Source organism: Cydia strobilella, chromosome 26, assembly GCF_947568885.1.
Source record: "Cydia strobilella chromosome 26, ilCydStro3.1, whole genome shotgun sequence".
Taxonomy (NCBI): Eukaryota; Metazoa; Arthropoda; class Insecta; order Lepidoptera; family Tortricidae; genus Cydia; species Cydia strobilella.
Window position 1 is genome coordinate 5,290,196 of NC_086066.1, and position 22,540 is coordinate 5,312,735.

The 22,540-nt window shown below is 40.4% G+C and overlaps 2 protein-coding genes across 3 annotated transcripts in view; both read right to left on the bottom strand.

Moving 5' to 3' along the window:
- The window catches only part of LOC134753264 (ATP-dependent RNA helicase abstrakt), a 180,327-nt gene that overhangs the window by 13,575 nt on the left and 144,212 nt on the right, over nucleotides 1-22,540 (bottom strand). The window lies entirely within an intron of this gene.
- On the bottom strand, nucleotides 557-22,517 carry LOC134753257 (uncharacterized). 2 transcript variants are annotated; one of them, XM_063689087.1, is made up of 12 exons: nucleotides 22,171-22,517; nucleotides 10,571-10,694; nucleotides 9,853-10,020; nucleotides 8,143-8,261; nucleotides 7,845-7,920; nucleotides 7,120-7,288; nucleotides 6,460-6,582; nucleotides 5,940-6,101; nucleotides 5,438-5,623; nucleotides 4,564-4,688; nucleotides 3,336-3,936; nucleotides 557-3,043 (listed from the first exon to the last, which is right to left on the bottom strand). In XM_063689087.1, the coding sequence occupies exons 1-12, from the start codon at nucleotides 22,235-22,237 to the stop codon at nucleotides 2,543-2,545; spliced, it is 2,421 nt and encodes an 806-aa protein (XP_063545157.1). In that variant the 5' UTR covers nucleotides 22,238-22,517; the 3' UTR covers nucleotides 557-2,542. The 2 variants fall into 2 exon arrangements, with proteins under 2 accessions (XP_063545157.1, XP_063545158.1); XM_063689088.1 differs by lacking the exons at nucleotides 9,853-10,020; nucleotides 10,571-10,694; nucleotides 22,171-22,517 and adding an exon at nucleotides 9,209-9,347.

The window sequence follows — 22,540 nt, forward strand, 5'->3', positions numbered from 1 at the left end:
AAAACCGATAGCTAGATTTTACGAGAAGCACGTGGACTACCGGCCGTTGACTCCAAAATGGTGGTTAAACACGTTTTGAGATTAATTCTCCATTCACTGCACACTACCACATTAGATTATTGTATAATAGAACTATCGATATTACACTTTAAACAATATTAATGAGCAAAAAACAAAGGAATTAATCACGAGGCTACTATCAAGATGGCGTTCGAACCGGAAGTCCTTTAAAATACCGTCGATAACTACCTAGGGAGACAGCAGAGATTATAAACAGCTCGCCGGAATAAGTTTTCTATATATTACTAGTATTTGTCAAAAAGAAGCTTTGTGCATGTTGGCTGCCGCTGCAGCCCCTGAATCACGCGACGCCTGTAGCGATAGGATGGTTGCGTATTTACAGCGACATTTTTATCAACTTTCTTGTCATAGGTACCTCACTCTCGCACTGTTATAACGTGACACAGGCTGACGATAAAAACGCGACCCTCATAACCTGTACAATACTATGCATTGAAAACTATAGATCATGTTTATCATTCCTATCCTTATCATAGTGAATAAGAACTTATCCAATTCATTCAGTCTCATTCGATTTCCTTCACAACCCCCTATCACGACTACTTTCAAAAACAGGGTGAAGGAAATGATATTTTGTCGTCTGCCAGAGACCTTCAAAGGGTCATCCATTCCATTGTATTTTTAATCTTTCGTTTGACAACTCAAAATTGCATTTGTCTTATACTTGATGATCCGTATGACAGTTCCTCCAAATAGCTAAAAGCTATATACCTAATTAAAAAAAAAATTGAGTAGGTTTTCACCATATTTTTATTACTTAATTGTTAAATTTCTAAATAAAAAATGTGTTAAAGTATCAAAAAAAGTCTAGAAACATTTGACATTGACAGTTGCCCCATACAAAAATGAACTGTCATAGGGATCATCATCATTCGCCGCGTCAAATATACCCAGTTCTGTCTGATTCGCCGCGCGGCTGGAGGGTACGACGAAAAATAAGAATTTGAACCAACGACAACGACCATCAAATGTACAAATAATATACGCAGAACCAAAGAGGATATAAATAGATAGAGCGGTACTGTCATAGTAAATTTTGTAACCACAGTAAATTCACTGCCATCTATCGACATACTTTAAAACTAAAAATGAAGATTAATAAAAATACGTTAAAATGTATTTAAATATGGATAAATGATTTTTTTATTTGCATTAATTATTTTTGACCCATGTTCTTTCACTGATATGCGTTAAAATTATAAATAACAAACGAAACCGTCAACGCCCTCTTTACGAGAATAGGCCAAAGGTAGTAGCGACATCTGATCGAGAATCAAATTTTCTTGATTTTCGAGGCACGTTTTTTCCTTAGACTGTATCCATCTATTACGGAGTTATATCTATCTTTGGCAGAACGCAGACGTGCGGAACATTGTAATATATTTGACTAAAAGTCTGTTAATTGTGTCGTTTATGTTACCTCACAGTTTCCAGATGTATATTAAAATACCTCATATGATTACATTTCCATTTTAAATATATATTTTTATTCCATAGTAGGTTAGCAATTTGCATATTTCGTTTTTAAATAGAGATCTTCTTTGTGCATTACAATAATAGTAGGTAATATTGTTGTTAGTTAGCACTTAGCCGTCTTCAAGACTAAAATCTAATTATTGTTTTAGCCTTCAATTTTCGAGTCTACAAGGATTGAGCGAGGCTTAACCGAAGATAATTAAAAAAAGAGTGCTCACTCCATACATCGGTTTTGTAACCAAAAAGATTATTATTTTTGTAGTCTAGATCATAGAGTAACTTATACTGTACTGTCATAGTAAATTTTGTAACCCCAGTAAATTCACTGCCATCTACCGACATACTTTAAAACTAAAAATGAAGATTTATAAAAATACGTTAAAATGTATTTAAATATGGATAAATGCTTTTTTTATTTGCATTAATTATTTTTATGATTTTGACCCATGTTCTGTCACTGATATGCGTTAAAATTGTTAAATAATAAACGAAACCGTCAACGCCATCTATACGACAGTAGGCCAAAGCTAGTAGCGCCCTCTGAACGAGAATCAAATTTTCTTGATTTTCGAGGCACGTTTTTTCCTTAGACTGTATCCATCTATTACGGAGTTATATCTATCTTTGTCTAGATTTAGCGTCAAGTAGCGGAACTATCAGTACTGCTACTCGATACTAGATGTCACATGAGTCGCCACTGACGAAAAGTGTGTTACTCAACAATCTATAACTGAATAGAGTTCCGGTTAATCCGGTTATAATATTAGCTGAAAATCGTTGAGCATTAGACTTTCCGTTTTCCACGACAGTTCCGCTACTTGACGCTAGATGTAACTAATAGTCTTTATGGTAACAAAACCGATGTATGAAGTGAGCACTCTATGTCTTCTTAATTCTTTTTGGCTTAACTGACATTATTAACAAGAATATCTGCACCAATTCATTTCACTCGCGGTAGCCTATAAACAACCAGCTTATACTTAATTCAATCTTTCTTCTCATACTTACTATAAACAACCTCACAATCAGGCCTCAAGCTTCTAAAAGCCGCTACACCAGCATCAGTTACATTCGTTTCAGACAAATCTAGGAACTGCAGCAATGGCGCCGACGTCGCTAGGTGATCTAGACTCCTATCTGTAATAGTCCTGAATCCAGTGACGCTTAGATGCGTAAGAGAAGACCTATCAGGTCTAGCACCAGGTACTTGAGCACCTGGATATGGTCCATTTGGGCCTATATGGACATAATTAATATCCTCTCCATCGGCTCTCCCAAATCTCCTAATAGCGGAGTCAGTAACTAGTGATGACGCGTCTAAATGTGAGCCCGGTGGTGATAGGAATAAGTTCCTTGTGTTGTGGTTGTTGGAGTTTCGGTTGAAGGACACTATGTGCTCGTTGTCTAGTGACAGGCGGTATACGGCGTGGAGACGTTGACCCACGTTTACATACAGGACGTGGTGACGGGGTTGGGCGTCTTCATCCTGAAATGAAAAAAGGGATGTATATATTGTGGTAAAAAGTGGAAAGTAGCCCTTTTAAATTTTGGAGGTGCATTACAATTTGTTGCCGTGACCAGGATTTTCAATACTGAAATGGGGGCATCCATAAATTAAGTCACACAAGGAGTCCTTTACATTTGGAAAATCATGGTGTGATGTAAATTTTTTAGCAATTTTGTTTTCAACGAAATCGGCAATTCAATCGAATAAAAACGATTATACGCAAATATAAAATCAAATCAATTATCTAAAAGTTGTATGTTACTGTACTAACCTCTTGCCCGTTCTCCTCTGCCTCTTCTGCGTCATCTTCCTTCTGTTCTTCCGGTTCCTTCGAAGTACTAGCCCCTTCATTGACATTAGGCTTGATGAGACACTTCAATGGAACGTCATCATCATCAGAACTTGAGCTATCATCATCATCATCACGTTTCCGTTTCGAAGGCCCTGGACTTGGGGAGCTTGTCTTGCGTTTCTGTGCTTTCGATGGTCCAGGATTCGAATTTGATCTTGATTTTAGTACGCTAGAGGGAGTAATTATATTACAACACGTTTTTGGTGGACTAAGGTTTGGTCGAGGAGTTATTGATATATTAGGGGACATAGATAGACATGATATTGTTGATCGCAGATTGGAAGAGCCTGGTCGTGTCGGTGAAGCATGTATAATCATAGTTGGACTCGATGAGTTTGAGGCCCTTGGACTATCATTTGTACGCATTGGTGATGCGTTGATTATCGTTGGACTGTCATTGGAGGTCCCAGGTCTTGATCCTGTTGAGGGTCTTGGAGGGTTGGACCTTGGAGATGATCCTGGGCGAAGTGGTGATGCGTTGATGATCATCGTTGGAGAGCTAAGGACTGTCGGTAATGAGCTGTGGACAAAATATAGTAGATGAAAAGACTATTAAAGTTATAAAATTATCATTATTTGACATAACTTACACTGCTGATTACTGAACAAATATGGTAAAGTATGAGTGTGTTATTCTCCTTACCTCCCCAGAAGATAAATAAAATTTTGATCTTAATTTGGACATTAGGTCCTAATTAAAGAATCCTGTAATCCTGCATCAAACTAATAGTTTATATTTTGACTGGTAGAGAATTGCACCTATATGCGTTCATTAGGATGGTCAATTATACCAAAGATATATATATATAACTCCGTAATAGATGGATACAGTCTAAGGAAAAAACGTGCCTCGAAAATCAAGAAAATTTGACTCTCGATCAGAGGGCGCTACTAGCTTTGGCCTACTGTCGTTTGTTATTTAACAATTTTTACGCATATCAGTGAAAGAACATGGGTCAAAATCATAAAAATAATTAATGCAAATAAAAAAAATCATTTATCCATATTTAAATACATTTATCGTATTTTTATAAATCTTCATTTTTAGTTTTAAAGTGTGTCTATAGATGGCAGTGAATTAACTGTGGTTACAAAATTTACTATGACAGTACCGCTCTAGTATAAGTTACTCTATGATTATACTAACCTGCTGAAATCCGAAGAAGTGCCATTAAGTTTGGCGTGCCAAGTATGATTGTTCTCGTCCGAACACTTTTCAGGAGTATTCGTGTCGTCATAGTCTGGCTCTTTTATCTTGAAGTACTCTGGTTCCTGAAACATAATTAGAATAATGTTTAAAGGACTTATATTCCTTATGGTTGTTTTCATTCTGTATTGCTTTCTTTTATTGAGGTGTGCAATAAAGAGTAAGGTGTATTCGTGTTATTCCGAACACACAACACACTTTACACTAAAAAATAATAGTAATCTAGGCTTTGTCGCTTCTACTGTGTTTTATTTTGTGGGACACGACACAGTTATATTGGGCATTTGCAATTGACAACCATGCTACCCGGGACCCGGGTATGTCCTTAAACTACGTCCAAAAGAGAGGTATGGGCACTGTGAATGACATCTCGCTTTGTGTGGTAGGGCACAGGACAGCGGATGTCATTCCAGATCTAGAGCAGAGCCCAACTGAGGAGGTGGAGACCTTACAGAAAACCGCAGCCAAATAACACTAGACCCTACTAATAGTGTTGTGTTCCTGCCGGTGAGTAAGGTTGCCAGAGCTCGAGGGAGAGGAGTGTTAGGGTCGGCAACGCGCATGTAACTCCTCTGGAGTTGCAGGCGTACATAGGCTACGGAGACTGCTTAACATCAGGCGGGCCGTATGCTTGTTTGCCACCGACGTAGTATAAAAAAAATGCTTTTTTTGCGTGACGAGGTAGCGCTACTCTAACCACCCCAGCTCCTCCATGAAACCTAACAAGGGTTTCAGGTTGCTAACTGCCTCCTCTAGAGTGCACGGAGACTCAGGTTCGCGAGCCAGCCTCAGTGAGAGAGACACACGTACACACCTGCTCCTCCCACTGGTCTTGGGGGCTGGTGGTGACGGCGGGAAGGCAGTCCCGCTTGTGGTGCGAGTGTTGTGGGGGGGGAGGGGCGGCCAACGCGGGGGACAGCCACAGGTGGCTGAGGCTGGCGAGCCAGCCCAAAGCTGATACCTCGGAGTCACCCACTGGGGAGCCGCGGAGGTCTAGCGACTGCAATTATAAATGTTAGTGCTAACAACAAGACCTTATGCTTTGTTTTTTAAGCATTAGAAAGAACTGTGAAAACCTCCAGTAAGGTTGTAAAATAAATTAAGTACACATTAAAAAAAAGACTTTCGACAATTTTATGCATAAGTTCGATAATTATCGCAGTTTCTTGTCAGTAGAAAAATGTTCTCTGTGAGATAAATATTTTAAATTTACCGCCTTTCTCTACTAAAATTTTTTTTTAAATGGCGGAGATGTCGTTTTCGATGATACAGCTCACAACGGCACTAGAAGTAGTAGTTTATATATATATAGCTACCTGTAGTTTAGTGAACCCGTATCTTGTAGCTAGGGAGGCGTATGCCACGAACTCGGTCAGCCGCAGGCAATCCCGAGCGTACAGGTGTTTCAGTATAGGAAGCTTGCTCAGGGGGAGGAGTGTGGCTGGCTCCATCCATTCGCATTCGCTAACGTCCAGCGACTGAAAAAAAATACAAGAGTGAAGTTAGAAAGACGACTGAAAGCGAGGACGTTTAATGATACGAGGCAGGTTATACCTATGCTCGCTACGATACATATATTATAAGTACTTATTCATTCGGTAAAATGATTTGGGTAATTTCGTGTCACTGCCGATGGCGAGTTATTCCGAAAATCACCCGTAATCCTGTCCTGTCAGTCTATTTTCGGTATTACCTTTCCCGCTTTGCCTTTGCTCCACTACCCAAAGGTTGTCTGAAAGAGATGGCTCTTTAGCGATAAACCCGCCTGTTACCTACCATGGTTTAATTTACCGTTTCTCTTATTATTGAAAAGCAATAATGAAATCATCAACTTACTTCTAAATCAGGCAGCGAGTCCTGTATTTTAAACAAGAACGAGCGATCCAGGGGCAGGTTGTAACATTTTGAGCCGCGGAGCGACAGCTTCTTGAGGGTGGGTGGAAACATGCTGATGCTGGTCTGAAACAACAGCAACTTGGTGATCATGGTCAACAACGAACGCCACGCCTATCGTCCGCGTCGCGTCATTTTGAACCTTGTCGAAATGCACGAAGGTTGATATTGGGCTGCAGCCGCGCGCGTCATTTGACGTATTGGCGGTCAAAGGTGACGGTGAACTGTATTAACTGTATAGAATGTATCGACACTCGCACAGTTACAGTTGATGTTGCAATACTCTAGCGCGAGGGATGTGAACGTCGGGCACGTGTCGGTCAGCTGCCGGAAAGAAGATGGCGTCAGTGTGAACTGCATGGACACTCACACAGTTATAGTTGATGTTGCAGTACTCCAGCGCGAGGGATGTGAGCTTGGGGCACGTGTCGGTCAGCTGCTGGAGCGAGGATGGTGTCAGTGTGAAACTGTGAAGTGTACGGACACTCACACAGTTACAGTTGGATGTTGCAGTACTCTAGCGCGAGGCATGTGAACGTCGGGCACGTGTCGGTCAGCTGCCGGAAAGAAGATGGCGTCAGTGTGAACTGTATGGACACTCACACAGTTACAGTTGATGTTGCAGTACTCCAGCGCGAGGGATGTGAGCGTCGGGCACGTGTCGGTCAGCTGCCGGAGCGAAGATGGCGTCAGAGTGAACTGGGGCCCTGGGCACGTGCTATCCGAGATTATGGGGTCGGATGGACGCGGCCAGGCGAACGCTTCTGGCGACCTGGAAAAATATATAATGGAAGATCTCGTGTGCTTTCAAATACATGAAAATATAAAATTAAGCGGGCGTCTGTGTACAAAACTGCAATAGATAGAGGTAAATCAAATTACACAGACAGATAAATATAGTATGTGGAAATTCCAAATGTAATGTCTATACAGGGATCACTTACACTTACAAATAGAGTTAAAAAAAAACTGACAAGTGCGAGTCTGACTCGCCCACCGAGGGTTCCGTACTTTTTAGTATTTATTGTTATAGCGGCAACAGAAATACATCATCTGTGAAAATTTCAACAGTCTAGCTATCACGTACCGTATAGGGTACCGTTTTTACCCTTTGGGTACGGAACCCTAAAAAAGGCACTTAGGGAGTACAGGGAGGGGTAGCTCCACCCACTCCGATAACAAAAAAAAAGGGGGAGGGGGGGGAGGTAGGAAAAGCCATTTACACGAGAAATAGGTCCCGAGAAATAGCGAGGGTTAAATTAGTTACAGTGCTTATGTGGTACTAGTAGCGTTAGGTAAAATGCGACGAAAAAAAATTTAAGTCTTACTCTGATCTTGGGTCGTCTATGTAGAGCTGCGCGTTGGGACCTAACGCCGGGACCTCTATGACCCGCTGGGCTGCAACTAAAATATACACACAATATAGGTTTTGTTATTCTACCTAGTTACAATACTCATAGTCAATATGTGGCTTTCCATCAGAGAAGGGTCCTCATGCTTCATTTGCATAATAAGGACCCTTTTTTGATGGAAAGGTCCTTATGCATATGAAGTATAATGACCCTTCTCTGATGGAAAGTCACATAACAGATAAAACTTTAACCGAATTCAGCAGTTAAATCTTACATCTATCCCTCCGCTCATCGGTCTGATTATTGTTGTCCTCTGTCTTCCCGTTGTCCTTATCTCCCCTCTCTTTCGCTGCCTCTATCTCCTCTCTTGTCTGGTTGACGTGGCCGAGGCATCTGTAAATATCATGTTTATGTCAGTTTTAAGAGTCCCCGGCAAGCTCGGCCGAATTGCACCTTCCCATACAAATGTAGTTCCGCTCTTATTTTAAAACTACATGTTGGATTGTAATGCAACTTTGCACATACAATGACATGAGGTATATCTAGGTCTGAAATTAGTTTATATAGCTCCAGTTTATAAAACAAACGAAATAGAGCAAAAACAAGTTTTGTATGAAAAACTTAAAAATTCGCTGTATTTTTTTAACTATGGTATCTGAAGCTACATAAACTAATTACAGACATAGATATACCTTATCCTATTGTAAGTACAAAGTTTCAGAGCAATCTAGCTAGTCGTTTTGAAATGAGAGCGGAACTACGTTTGTATGGAGAACCGAGCTTGCCGGAGACCCTTAATCGTTTAGGTCACAGGTCGGCTAAGCGCGGCTCACGAGCCTCATGCGGCTTTTTGAAGGTATGATCGGCTTATCGACCCTCCCAAAACATTAACAGCACCTTTTAGACCACTGGAAACAACATTTGCGACTCTACGAGATGTCTAAAACAGGTCTGGAGATTCTACTGCCTTTAGCTCTTCATCTCAAATACTCTCAAAGATTGCTCTAAAGCGCACACATGGCTCACTTCTGGATAGACATGTGTTTCTCAAAAACAAAATTATAGACTCATTGAGAAAATTCTAACTCCACTTTTATCGATTTCTCTAGAATGCTATTATTAGACCCTTAACTGATAAACAATGTGAACAACGTTAAGTACCCTTTCTAAGAAAAGTCTTGTAACTCGATTCAGCCCTCTTCGAAAAACGTACATGACAAAAGCACAAAAAACCCCGTCGAATTGAGAACTTACTCGTTTACGAAGTCAGTTAGTAATTTCACCTCTCGCGTCTACAGTTGCCAAAACAACCGGTCCAGTATGATACACTAGCTACTTACTCTCTCGCCTCCCTCGCATAGCCGCTGACCAGCAGCTCGCGCGTGCCGTCGTGCAGCGCGCGTGCCATTTACCAGCGTAGACGCGCGCGGCCCCACGGCTGCCCGCACCCGTCTTCGGTTTGCCAGAGAGAGGGATCCAGTATGATACACTAGCTACTTACTCTCTCGCCTCCCTCGCATAGCCGCTGACTAGCAGCTCGCGCGTGCCGTCGTGCAGCGCGCGTGCCATTTACCAGCGTAGACGCGCGCGGCCCCACGGCTGCCCGCACCCGTCTTCGGTTTGCCAGAGAGAGGGATCCAGTATGATACACTAGCTACTTACTCTCTCGCCTCCCTCGCATAGCCGCTGACCAGCAGCTCGCGCGTGCCGTCGTGCAGCGCGCGTGCCATTTACCAGCGTAGACGCGCGCGGCCCCACGGCTGCCCGCACCCGTCTTCGGTTTGCCAGAGAGAGGGATCCAGTATGATACACTAGCTACTTACTCTCTCGCCTCCCTCGCATAGCCGCTGACTAGCAGCTCGCGCGTGCCGGCGTGCAGCGCGCGCGCTAGGTACCAGCGGAGACGCGCGCGGCCCCACGGCTGCCCGCGCCCGTCTTCGGTTTGCCAGAGAGAGGGATCCAGTATGATACACTAGCTACTTACTCTCTCGCCTCCCTCGCATAGCCGCTGACCAGCAACTCGCGCGTGCCGGCGTGCAGCGCGCGTGCCAAGTACCAGCGGAGACGCGCACGGCCCCACGGCTGCCCGCGCCCGTCTACGGTTTGCCAGAGAGAGCGGTCCAGTATGAGCGCGCCTAGACGGGGGCAGGTGCTGTAGAAAAAGTAGTATTTTTACACGACTGTCTAAAAGAGTAAGTATACACTTTATTGCACCACAAAGGAAAAATTCAATAACAGATTTACAAGGTAAATACAGGTAGCAACAGGCGGTCTTATCGCTGTAAGCGATCTCTTCTACACAACCTTAGGGTCGCCGGATCTACATAACAGAAAACTTTAAAAAAACTTTGAAAAGTTTCAAGTAGTTTTCAGGGTTGATGTTTGTATGTCTGTATTGTGTGTATGTATAGGTACACTCAGCCGAAAAATTGCAAGGCCACATTATTCTGGTTAAAATGGTTTGCATATCTTTGCAGACTCAGATCCAACTATGGTGGAAGGACCTTGTCGTCAGGTGACAACCAAAACTCACTAATTATTTACTACCACAACTTCAGAGCTATAGTGAACCGTAGTAGGTACCAATAAGGTTGTTTAATTACATTTTTGTAGTTAGTGAGTTTTGGTTGTCACCTGAAGTTATGTACCTACGATTTGGTTACAGATTGCAAACCATATGGTTAAATATAGTAGGTACTTACTATCCAAGTGCCTTGAGGTCTCTCGGCGTGAGGTACCGCAGTATCATCAGTAAGACGTCATCTGAAAGGTCCAGCAGTTGGACCCCCTGGACCCCGTTGGGGTAACGCTTCGAAGGTGGCGTTTCTGCAGACAAAAACAAAAAATTTATCCTACGGATTTTTCCTTAAAACTTTTCCTGTTATATTGTGTATGATAAGGATCCTGACCGAATAGTCAGTCATCGTTTTGCAATTTTTTCGCGAATAAAATATTTTGCAATATACAGCACCACCGAGGTTTGTACCCACGATATTTGACCACCACAAATGAAAATTTCCCGCGACATATTGAGTTTGAATGACATCACACTCATTTTGCATCTCTCCCTGCGGCGCGATTCTCTTGAAAGAAGCTAACGTCAGCTTTCGAGTGAATGAAAGGTTACAGCTACTTTCAAGAGAATCGCACTACTTACAGAGAGAGACGGCAATTCCAGCGTGACATCGTTCTTCAAGATAATATTTCGGGCTTATATATAAGATAATATAACACGAGATGAGATGAAAACATCCATTGGATTACCATCTAGTGTTCGATCGAGGTTTCGGTTTCGGTGTCGGCATAAAAATCAGGGTTCGAAATTATCCAGATAATTATAGTCTTTGATAATTATCTTGATAATTATCCGATAAATATCGGATAATTATCCCAGGTATGGATGGTGATATATTTATTTTCTTTGAATTTTTTGATAGTAAAAAATAATGATAGGGGCGTTTATTGCTATGTTAGAAATAAAACTGACCTAATATTAAGTAGTTTTTTTATTAACCATTGAAATATAAGATAATCATGATGTAACATTCTAATAATATTTCGTAAATTTTAGGTTATTATGAAATCGATAATTATCAGGCATAAAAATCTGGATAATTATCAAGATAATTATCATTGATAATTATGCTTTCGAACCCTGATAAAAATCATGTTTCGGCCGAAGGTTCAGTTTCGGCCAAAGAACTGCCGAACCTTACGGCCGCGCCGAAACTGTATTTTAGGTTTTTGTCCGACCGAAAATTCGGTTTCGGCCCAAGCTACCGCAAAACCGGACCTTCGGTTTTGGCATAAAACCATTGCCGTTGGATAGTTATCGGATATATCGGAGTAGCCAATGTATACACATATGTATATCTTAACAATTATCTCTCTATTATCATTATCAAGTCCTTAAGTGCTTGTTCTAGTATATCTGAGCAATTTGGGCGCTCCTATATATCTAGCGACGGTACTATCTTTTCTGTGACGCAAGTACTCAACCTGTGGTTCAAGTGTCGCTATCGGATATAACGGAGGTAGCCAACGTGTTCTTAAATATCTGAACAGTGTATATCTAGACGTTAAAGTGCATGCTTAGGTATTTCTGAGCACTTTGGCCGCTCATATATCTGGCGACGCTACTTTAGTTCAACGATACATGTTCCAAGAAATAAACAAAACACAGAAGCCTTAAATAACTCTCCCGGGCCGGTCGATAATGCAACAGGCTGCATGCAACAACCTCTCCCGTCCCCCTCTAACACTGTCTGCCTCTCACGCGACCTACATCTAGAGGTGTATGTATATTACGAAGTGAGGACTACGATACTAAAAACTAAAATACAAGTTGTTTGCAGAAGAAGAAAGTTTATTATTCAAGTAGGCATATTACTACTATACGGGTACTATAAAGCTTCTATACACATCTCTAGTCAGAAGCAAGCTCGAGTCAGCTGCCATCGTTTGGAATCCTCATGAGGTATCCTATGTCTTGCTTTTGGAGAGGGTACAAAAAGTATTTCTCCGGTTCTTATATAAAAAAATATTCGGGTATTACCCGTTTTTATACCCAACCAAATACTTGCTGGGTTCTTTAGGCCTGAACTCTTTGGAGGTAAGACGAAATTTTAAGCTCCTTACGACAGCCTGTTGCGTCTTGCGAGGTGAATCGGATTGTGCCGAACTGGTGGCGCAATTACTGCGTCTTTTTGTCCCTACGCCGACCAGAATCAACTTCCGGCCTCGGGACCGTGGTCTACTTGTAGGCCCGATATCGCGAACCGTGTCTCGCAGAAAATCCCCACTTGTTCGCCCTTTACCCCTCCTGAATGCGCTCTTAGCATCAGCGCCCGAATGTGATTTATTTGCTGGCAGGTGGAGCGAAGTGCGAGAGGAATTGTTGAGGTTCTGTGAGAAGATGGATGAGCGTCCTTCAGCAGTTTGAATGTGCTTATTGTATAATAATATTATTAGTTTACCTGTTTTTGTTTTTAATTTGTTTGTAGTTTTGCAGTGACTTTGTATATTTCATACTGTTATGCTGTACAACTATTTTTAAAATAAAATAAAATAAAATAAATATTACAATCGCAGCAATCGCAAGACAGAAATCAGAAATACGCGGCAGGCAGAAATCGCGAAGCGTCTGGTTGACGTAATTGGTGACCGGAGAGCTGGCGGCTTCCTCGCACAACGTTTCGGCATTGCGATACAGCGAGGAAATGCCGCCAGCATCCTTGGTACAATGCCTCAAGGGCCTATTTTAGATTTAAGCTAGTTATATAGTATATATCTTGTATGTAAATAAATAAATAAATACAAATGAATTCTATGACCAAAAAGTATGACCGAAAGGGAAGGCAAAGGCAAACTATAGTAAGCAGCTAATAATATTAAGGTTAGCTACTACAGAGTCTACGGACATATTTTTAGTTGAAGGCTTGGCTATTGGCTACATGAAATTGATTTGTATTATAGCAATAAATAATAAAAGAGTTCATACATTTGCTATCAAACGCAAGTAGCAAATGTATGAATTTGCACTAAACACTAAATCTATGTATAAACAGGACGTCAAGTTAAGTAACAAAAATAATGTCAGCGTACTTGACAGTTGTACAGCACAGCTTCTCTATATAAATCCGTGCTTACCAGCTATAGTCTGGCAAACACAACTTTTCAGTTAGTAAGAACCAAAACCATACTCATCCCTTTCATTTGGGTGCTAGTCCTAGCGCAAGACAAAGACAGTATAATTCTCTCTGTCTGTTTGAAATAAGACAGTCCTGGGCCAAAGTATATAGTTATACCAAATTGGGAAGATTGATTTTTACATATTGGGTCAGCGCGTTTGAGCTGCAAATTATTATCAACTTTATATGAAGGGATGAAGGTAGGTTTTGGAATGTGGAGCGAGGCCGTTACCTAGGTTGCCTAGGTTTCCTGGAATGCCTGTTACGTCATATGTATTAGAGAGTTTGGTATTAATTTGTGTACTTGTGATGTGACCTGACATTATGCTCTATTTTAAACAGACAAGAGCGCCGAAAAAATCCTATAAATTAAAATTAAAAAATTCCGGAAAAAGTCAAACTTTTTTTTGGGAATTTTACAAAATTTCGTTTTTTTCGGTTTTTTTCCAGTTCTATTCAGAAAAATTAAATACGTCACACACGATGCCACTGATGAGTGATGACAGTGTCAATGCCATAAACAAACACATTAGACATGCAACCTTAACCTACTTGTTAAGATTCCTAATTAAGTATATTGAAAAATATGTGCATTGTTTTTTTCGAAAGAAGCTTGAAAATAACGAGCCGTTTTGAAATTTTCCCGCAATTTTCCCGGTTTTTTCAACGCTAGGCTGTGATGCCAATATTATTTTATTGTCATAGCCGTGTGCGATGTGATGTCTCAGGGCGCGCGCTTTTTGGGCGTTTTTACTCGCGGTGCGCGCGCCACATTTAATATACTTTCGTAATTTGGAAGTATCTGCGATACAATTGGTAAATAACAGGTTTATCAGAAATATTTCAATAACACGGGTAGTAGAATCAATTAACATCTTCATAAAAATTGATGCATTAACCTCATGGTTAAGGAAGTTGTCAAAATTCTAATCGCCATCTCCGCCTGGGCCTACCCCGCCCACGTATTAAGGGGCCCACTGACTATATCGGCCTGTCAGTTGTTCGGAACGTCCAATTTTTGTTCTAACTGACAGGCCGATATCTTCCGGCGGACTGATAGTCAGTGGGCCCCATTAGGCTATTGTTAACCTTCCTATTAGGTAAAATATTTAAGAGCGCAATGTGATTTGTTCCCTAGTTAGGTAGGTATATATAAATATATCAACCAGTCATGATTCTGGAATCCAAAAGGTACTTCACTTCACATTGACTCATGATCATGACAAGGACTCGCGGTCGTCACTCCCGAATTATCTCTAAATACATCTTATTCGGTCAATTTGTATCGCTTTCCACTCGACTGAAAGCGACTAATTTATTGTTTCGTATATCGGCACTACTTTGAAAAAACTCGTATCTTGTTCTGTCAATCAAAAGAAAAATTTGGTTATAATTAGTGGATTTGGGTAAAACTTCCTGCCTCGCACAGCTAAACTGTGGAATGAACTGTCGCCTGCGGTATTTCCGGACCGATATGACCTTCAAACCTTCAAGAAAAGAGCGTATTCCCATCTTAAAGGCCGGCAACGCACTTACAACCCCTCTGGTGTTGCGGGTGTCCATGGGCGGCGGTAATCGCTTACCATCAGGTGATCCGTCTGCTCGTTTGCCTCCTATTTCATGAAAAAAAAAATTGGTCATTGATTAGTACCACTAATATTAGGTGCCCCAGATATAGCTTTCCCCCGAATAAATAATATAAGATTTTGATTATTACCCCCATTTATTATACTTTTTGCCAGAGAGCTATGGAGCGCAGCATATTAGGTGTAAAATTAAGAGATCGAGTCCGAAACACCACGCTGCGCTCTAAGACTCAAATAATAGACGTAGCTCGGAAAGCGGCCAAGTTGAAATGGGACTGGGCTGGTCATGTCTGCCGAATGCCGGATGACTTGTGGGCCAAGTTAACCACGGAGTGGGAGCCCCACGAGTCTAACCGGGGATCCGGCAGACCTCGTCGGCGATGGCGGGATAACTTGGACTCCTTCTTGACAGGCTGGCCGGATATAGCATTAAACAGAGACGAGTGGAAAAAGAGGGGGAAGGCCTTTGCCCAGCAGTGCGACACAGTGGGCTCTGAATAAATTATACTTTTAATTTCAAGTAGAATCGTGGAGAATGGAGCAGGTACAGGATGAACAGTATATCCCCCACTTTCATCAAATATTGCCCATAGAGGAAGATCTGTAGATCTAGCTATTTTTTCTCTTCACTTAGCTGGTATGGGAGGCACACAGAGTTACTGCCTTTCAACTTTCAGTATCAGTGTGAGATACGAGATTTTTTCCAAGTAGTCACGATATCCCGTATGTCCGGATATGGGTGGTGATGTAAACTGTGAAATGAACCGTGAATGAACATTAAGTAGGGTAAAAGGGTTTATTTTTGTATGGATTTCATAGAGAAATAAACCCTTTTGAAAATACACTCCTCATTTATCTCCTACATGCATTTCGCACATAACCAACTTTTCTCATACAGAAATGTTACTACTCAGTGGAGGAGCTTTTAAATGAGGAAACCTAGTCGCTGTAAGAGAAATTAACTATTAAGCATAGCAATTAAGCAAATATTGACATTGAATTTATTATTGTAATTATTTACACCTCATACATATGCAAAAAATCTCTCTAACCAATTATTAATAATAGCATGCATGGCCTGTAAATGAAATTTAAATGTAATTTAGTAATCATAATCATAATCATTTATTTGCACATAAAAAGGGTTTTACATAGATATTATAAAAGTTACATTGGTGGTTTATAAGCTAGATATAAGACAATTTGTGTGCCCTGGCAGGGTGTCATGGAAGCTTCCTGTATAACTTCAATAACATCTCATGTACATGACTTTTACAAATAAACATCTTATCTTATCTTAACCAATATTTGCTCCCTTACCTATGTATCGAAAGCAACATGCCAAAGCTTTGATATACCGAAATGCATGCCACAAAGCAAACATATATACATATATGCACGGTCCGACCCCTTTACCGTGACTGACACCAACGACTTTGAGCATATGGACTGACTGTTCAGCGGACGATATAATGAAAACTCGCACTTTATTGAAATCTTGATTTTGTGATTGTTAAAACGATCGTAGTCTAGTAGCCTTAAAACGAATGTCTTTGTCAAACTGACATATTCGCTAACGGCTGCGTTGTGCGCAACGTGCTTTCTACACATCCCGCTCGCACTAATATGCGAGTACGAGCGAGATGCATAGAAAGTAACTTACGTAACGCTAACGAATATGTCAGTCTCAAATGGAGGGTACACGGAAAGAACATGTCTAGTCACTTTAGTAACATTTTGAGTAATCGCGGTTTTAAATTTGGAACAATGTCAAAATGTATGGTAATTCCGTGACCAGGTCTTTTTTAACTAAAAAAAAGTTGTGTTACATATATTATACAGTGGTAGCAAAAGATATAACCAATAGTTCATTAAGCCCTCTACATTTTGAAATGAAAATCTTATTTTCCGAAAAAAGTGACTAGACATGTTCTTTCCGTATACCCTTCAAATGTAAAAAAAAAATATTTGGCGTTTTTTCCTTCACGCAAAAACAGCTGAACACATTTGGCTGACAATGGCATAAAGATAGCTTATGACCTGGATTGTCCTGGGCTTTGGACAGAGTAGCATGGCGGTATTTGGTGTTGGAGGCCAAGATCCACTTCAGTTGCGCCACAGCAGTAAGTAAGTATAACCTGGATTAGGATACTCTTTATCCCGGTAATCGTCCCCTGACAAGATTAAATGGGGATACTATTTAGTACAGTCGCCATCAAATATATCGGAGCGGCCAAGGTGCTCACAAATACAAACAAATACGTCTTGTAGTTAAATTTACTCTTTAATTTGGTTTAGTTTCGTTAGTAATTTTTAGTCGTATAAATAAGTACATAAAATATAGTAATAATCAAGGTAATAATATAATATGTTAGTACTTAGCAGTCGTCTTATGTCACCGCCTCAATTCGGGCAGGCTGAAAACCAGCGCTGAAACCGCGCAGTAAAGGCGGGGCTTCCAGCACATTAGCTGAGACTGTCCTATTGTCACGTAGATATGTAATCTAAACTTTATTATACATAAATTGTCTAGATTAAGTATAGCATAAGTGTGTAAAAATAATTTGAAAAAAAAAACCCTTGTTGTGGCAATAAATAATTTATCTATCTAAATATCTGAACACTGTCCAGGCGGCGGGGGCGATAGAGTACGTGTTCAGATATTGTGAACACCATAGCCGCTCCGATATATCTGATGGCGACTGTACGAGAGAGTAGTATTAGACAAGGAAGCTATGAAATGCATACAAATAAAGTCAACAAAGAATACCCGTAACTGTGCACTTTGAACCCACATCTACGCTGATCGCGGGCAAACTAGTTGTCCATACAAACATGTCTAGCCATCAGTAGAGCACAAATGCCCCGATAGGTAACCTAGGTTACTGCACGCCGGAGCTAAATCGATCGAACGTCCAGCCCGCGCAGCATGGTTCCCCTATCACTAAGTCCGTCACTTTCGCACTCACATACTTGTTAGAACGTGACAGGCATGGTGATAAGCGTACCGTGCTACGACTCCAGAGTCCAGCCCAGGCATCTAGATTCCAATTCAATTTGCATACGTACATATCGGTTCACATATATCTGAGCACAGCCTCTATTAACAAGTCAACGTGAATGGTCAGATATTATTGAGTAACATGCCCGCTCCAATATATCTGATGCCTGTATCATGTCTACACTGTTAAGGAGGCTAACGCAAACGTAGTTTTTTTTGGGGTTACGTACCCAAAGGATAAAAATGGGACCCTATTACTCAGACTCCGCTGTCTCTAGACTTTTATTGACCGGGATATAGACCGTGATTACTTTTTGTATTGTTTTGTTGTTGTACAAGATGCATGTAACTGCGTCGAAATATCGGGAGCTTAGAAACAATACAAAAGGTAATCACGGTCTATATCCTGGTCAATATAAGTCTAGTGAAACTAACCGTGAATCATTCAAAACTCCTCTGTTTGTCCGTCTGTCTCTCTGTCTGTCTGTCACCAGACTGTATCTGTGTAACCGTGATAGGTTGGTAGACAGCTGAAATTTTCACAGATGATGTATTTCTGTTGCCGCTATAACAACAAATACTAAAAACTGAATAAAATGTGATTTTTTTGCCGTTTTTTTGCTTAATGGTACGGAACCCTTCGTGCGCGAGTTCAACTCGCACTTGACCGGTTTTTTTAGTATTTGTTGTAATAGCGGCAACAGAAATACATCATCTGTGAAAATTTCAACTGTCTAGCTATCACGGTTCATGAGATGCAGCCTGGTGACAGACAGCCAGACGGACAGCGGAGTCTTAGTAATAGGATCCCGTTTTTACCCTTTGGGTACGGAACCCTAAAGTTTTTTAGGGTTCCGTACCATAAAAAATTAAAAAAAATTAGACATGTTTATGTCTAATTTTTTTTCATTTTTTTTTCAGTTGTATATCGTTATCCTGCATGCCATAGCAGTATAATTTTAGTATAAAATAGCTAGTTATATAACCGAGGGATCAGTCAGACGAGCAAAATTTTAAACAAAAGTATAATAATCAGAGTAATTGCGATAAAAGGTAAAAACCCGAGCGGTGGTCATATCTTACGTCGCAAGTTTCGCGGGGCGCGCCATATCTTTTATTTCCTTCTAGTTTCCTGCCTTTACGCCAAAAACACAGCTGATTTGTAATATTGTACTAACAAAACTCGGACGAGAAATTACGCAACATTGCATCGGATGTCCTGAGTCCTGAGTTCATTTCATCCCGACAATGATACGTGGCTAATGCATATTGACATGGGGGTGCATCCCGCCCCACCCTCCTCCATACCTATATTACACATCGTCACAATACTGGAAAACAGTATTTTAACTTGTAATTGTTAAGAGCTAACGCAATATTGTAATTTTTCTAATACATTTTTACACTTTTATTACTTACACACTTTTATTTAGCTTCACCACAGAATAAATAATAGTATTTACTAGTACAGAAAGGACACTTCCTACAAAACCGAAGTTTGACAGCGATTCAGGAGCGAATCATGCTGTCCCTTTCTAATATATGGCACTATCCCCCTTTCGGCTATTTAGGGTTGTCAAAATTCAAGTCATTATCTTATCTGAGAATGATTGCCGAAAGGTGGGACTCGGATATCCTCCGCCGACATACCGACCTTCATGTCGTAAGACCTAGGAAATAAGTATTTTTATGTTTTCATGTAATAGGTAGTTTACTAATGTAGTTTTATAAATGTCTTGTAACTAACAATTTATATAATTTTTATTTTTATTATTTATTAAAGGGATGTCAAGTTGTGCCAACCCTAATAATTGCTCGGAGCAATGCTGAGCCGAACGGAGCCGAGAATGGCCGAAAGGAGGAGTGTCTCCCCACTGGCTTCACCGCGTATATTCTTTGTACATGTATATGTGCTTCAATCTTGTAATTTAACCACTTGTATGATGTATAATTGAGCTGAAATTTGGCATACTTCCGTATATCCGATAAATGACAATACAATCATATGCTAACATGCAGGTAATCTCATAATGCAGTAGGAAGATAGCTAAAGGAACTCTTCAATGCAAAAACATAAACACATCGAGTTTAGGTTCATTAGAAAGATTTCGCGAAGTACTTGATAGACATGCAAAGGCGAAAAAGTACAGTCGGCAAAAAAAAAGTGTATAAAAAAATATTTTTGACGGCCACTTGTTAAACGGTGGGCCTTGCGAGGATTGAGGATACGTAGATAACGGGTACGGTACCCTGACAAAGTCAAAATACTGTCCCTACCTTCACTCTTAATCCCAACCATGACGTCAAACGCAACCTGCTCGACAGTTCGCGTAATTCAAATCCTACGACGTAAATATTAGAGTCGAATATTGCATGCTGTATGCTGACCTGGGGGCCTAGCCAAGACGACAATCGTTTGCGCCGTGGCGAACGAAACGCTAATGCCTCTCTGTCGCACTAATATGGAAGAGTGATCAAAGAGAATTAAGAAGACAGAGTGCTCACTCCATACATCGGTTTTGTTACAAAAAAGACTATTATTTTCGTAGTCTACATCTAGCGTCAAGTAGCGGTACTCAGTACTGCTACTCGACACTAGATGTCACATGTGTAGCGACTGACGAAAAGTGTATTTCTCAACAATTTATAACTAATACTATAAGCAAAAGTAGTTGAAAATAGAGTTCCGGTTAATCCGGTTATAATATTAGCTGAAAATCGTTGAGCATTAGACTTTCTGTTTGCCGCGACATCTATTGTTGAGTGTATTGAGGGTTCCGCTACTTGACGCTAGACGTATACTACGAAAATAATAGAAGTTTTGGTAAAAAAAATTAAGTATGGAGTGAGCACTCTTTGTCTTCTTAATTCTCTTTGATAGAATAGATCAGTGGTGGGCAAAGTACGGCCCGCGGGCCAACTCCGGCCCGCAATAGGATTTTATCCGGCCCGCCGAGTGTCGTTCGAAATAATTTGTATATGGTTCATGATCCTGTGGAATAATAAAAATGCATTTTTGCTGCAATTCTTGCAACAAACTCCCGGAAGACGTAGTTTCAGCACAAAATGTGAACCAGTTTAAAAATAAATTAGACAAGCATAACACTACATCTAATACTCGTTCATGATATATATCTTGTGATTACTGGATACAGGCCATATCAGTTGCCATAACTGCCTGCCTGCTTATTAAATAATAATAATAATAATAATTCTGGCCCTCCTCTGAAATTACTTACTGGCCCCCCATGTAGAAAGTTTGCCCTCCACTGGTATAGATCAATGCAAAGTAAACAATTAGAAAATTAGTACTTTAATGAAAAAACTGTAATGTATCAATTTAGCATGGCAGCACAGTAGGATTATTGCTACAATTATTGTTTTTTTATTGTTGAATTTTACAGTTAAGGTCAAAAAGGGTGGCTGCGGGGTAAGTGTTACCCCTTACACACACTTACCCCTCAGCCACACTTATCCGTATTCACGTCAAGTGCTGTTGTTCCAAACATGGAACAAAATTGATTCAAAAAATATATAATTAAATTGATGCAATTTTCGCCATAGCTGCATTTTTCAAGTTTGATATAAAACTATGTCAAACATTGGTAAATAGAACTAAATACATAGTTTTAATTATTTTCTGTAAAGCTATGCAACTCACATATTTAATCACTCAATTTTTTTTAGCATTGCAACTCAGTTATGTTAACTTGGTTAAATATAATATTACCGAAAGTAACTGCTACAAAAAGGTAAAAATCTGATCAATAAATTACTACACAGTTTCACTACTGACTGATAACGACTTTTTCAGTAAAAAAAAAACAAAGGAATTAAGATTTTTTGTAAATCTTTAACCCCAGATTTCACACCTTAAACCACTCGGGTGAAATAAATCAAAATAGCACTGTTTATATCAACGCGAAGTCACGGCCGATGTATCTCAATTAGTTGCTTCGAAATCATATAAACACAAAAAACAATGAATGTTTATAATTGATGAAAACATTGTTTAACGAACTTACCGTCCTGTATGCAGCCGCTGTCGTCCATCTCTTGCTTCTCCTCGCTTTCAGCTTGAAGAGAGCCCATTATTATCAACCAAAACGTATATTTGTGTAAAGAATCACTGGAGTACACGAAAGTAAAACACAGGCGAGAACAAAGGAATACCCGGCTAAGCCGAAGTGCTGAATAATCGCAGCAAACGTAAACAAATGTTGGAACGATTCCAATTACGCGATTGGCTTTCCCGAGAACCCGAAAATGAATGATTTGATTTTGGTTTTCGACGGTCAAACGCAAACTCCGAATCAAATGTCAATTTCCGTGATGCCACTTTGACACATAGGGTTGGGATGACGATGAAAATAATGAAACCGGTTGCTTTTTTTT

Excerpts from the sequence above, each read along its gene's own strand:
- LOC134753257 (XM_063689087.1), bottom strand. The coding sequence starts at position 22,237 with ATGGGCTCTCTTCAAGCTGAAAGCGAGGAGAAGCAAGAGATGGACGAC. Across the intron at positions 10,021-10,570 it reads GACCTCAAGGCACTTGGATA|CACCTGCCCCCGTCTAGGCG; the intron begins GTAAGTACCTAC and ends CTTTTTCTACAG. Across the intron at positions 8,262-9,852 it reads TATGCGAGGGAGGCGAGAGA|ATGCCTCGGCCACGTCAACC; the intron begins GTAAGTAGCTAG and ends TGATATTTACAG.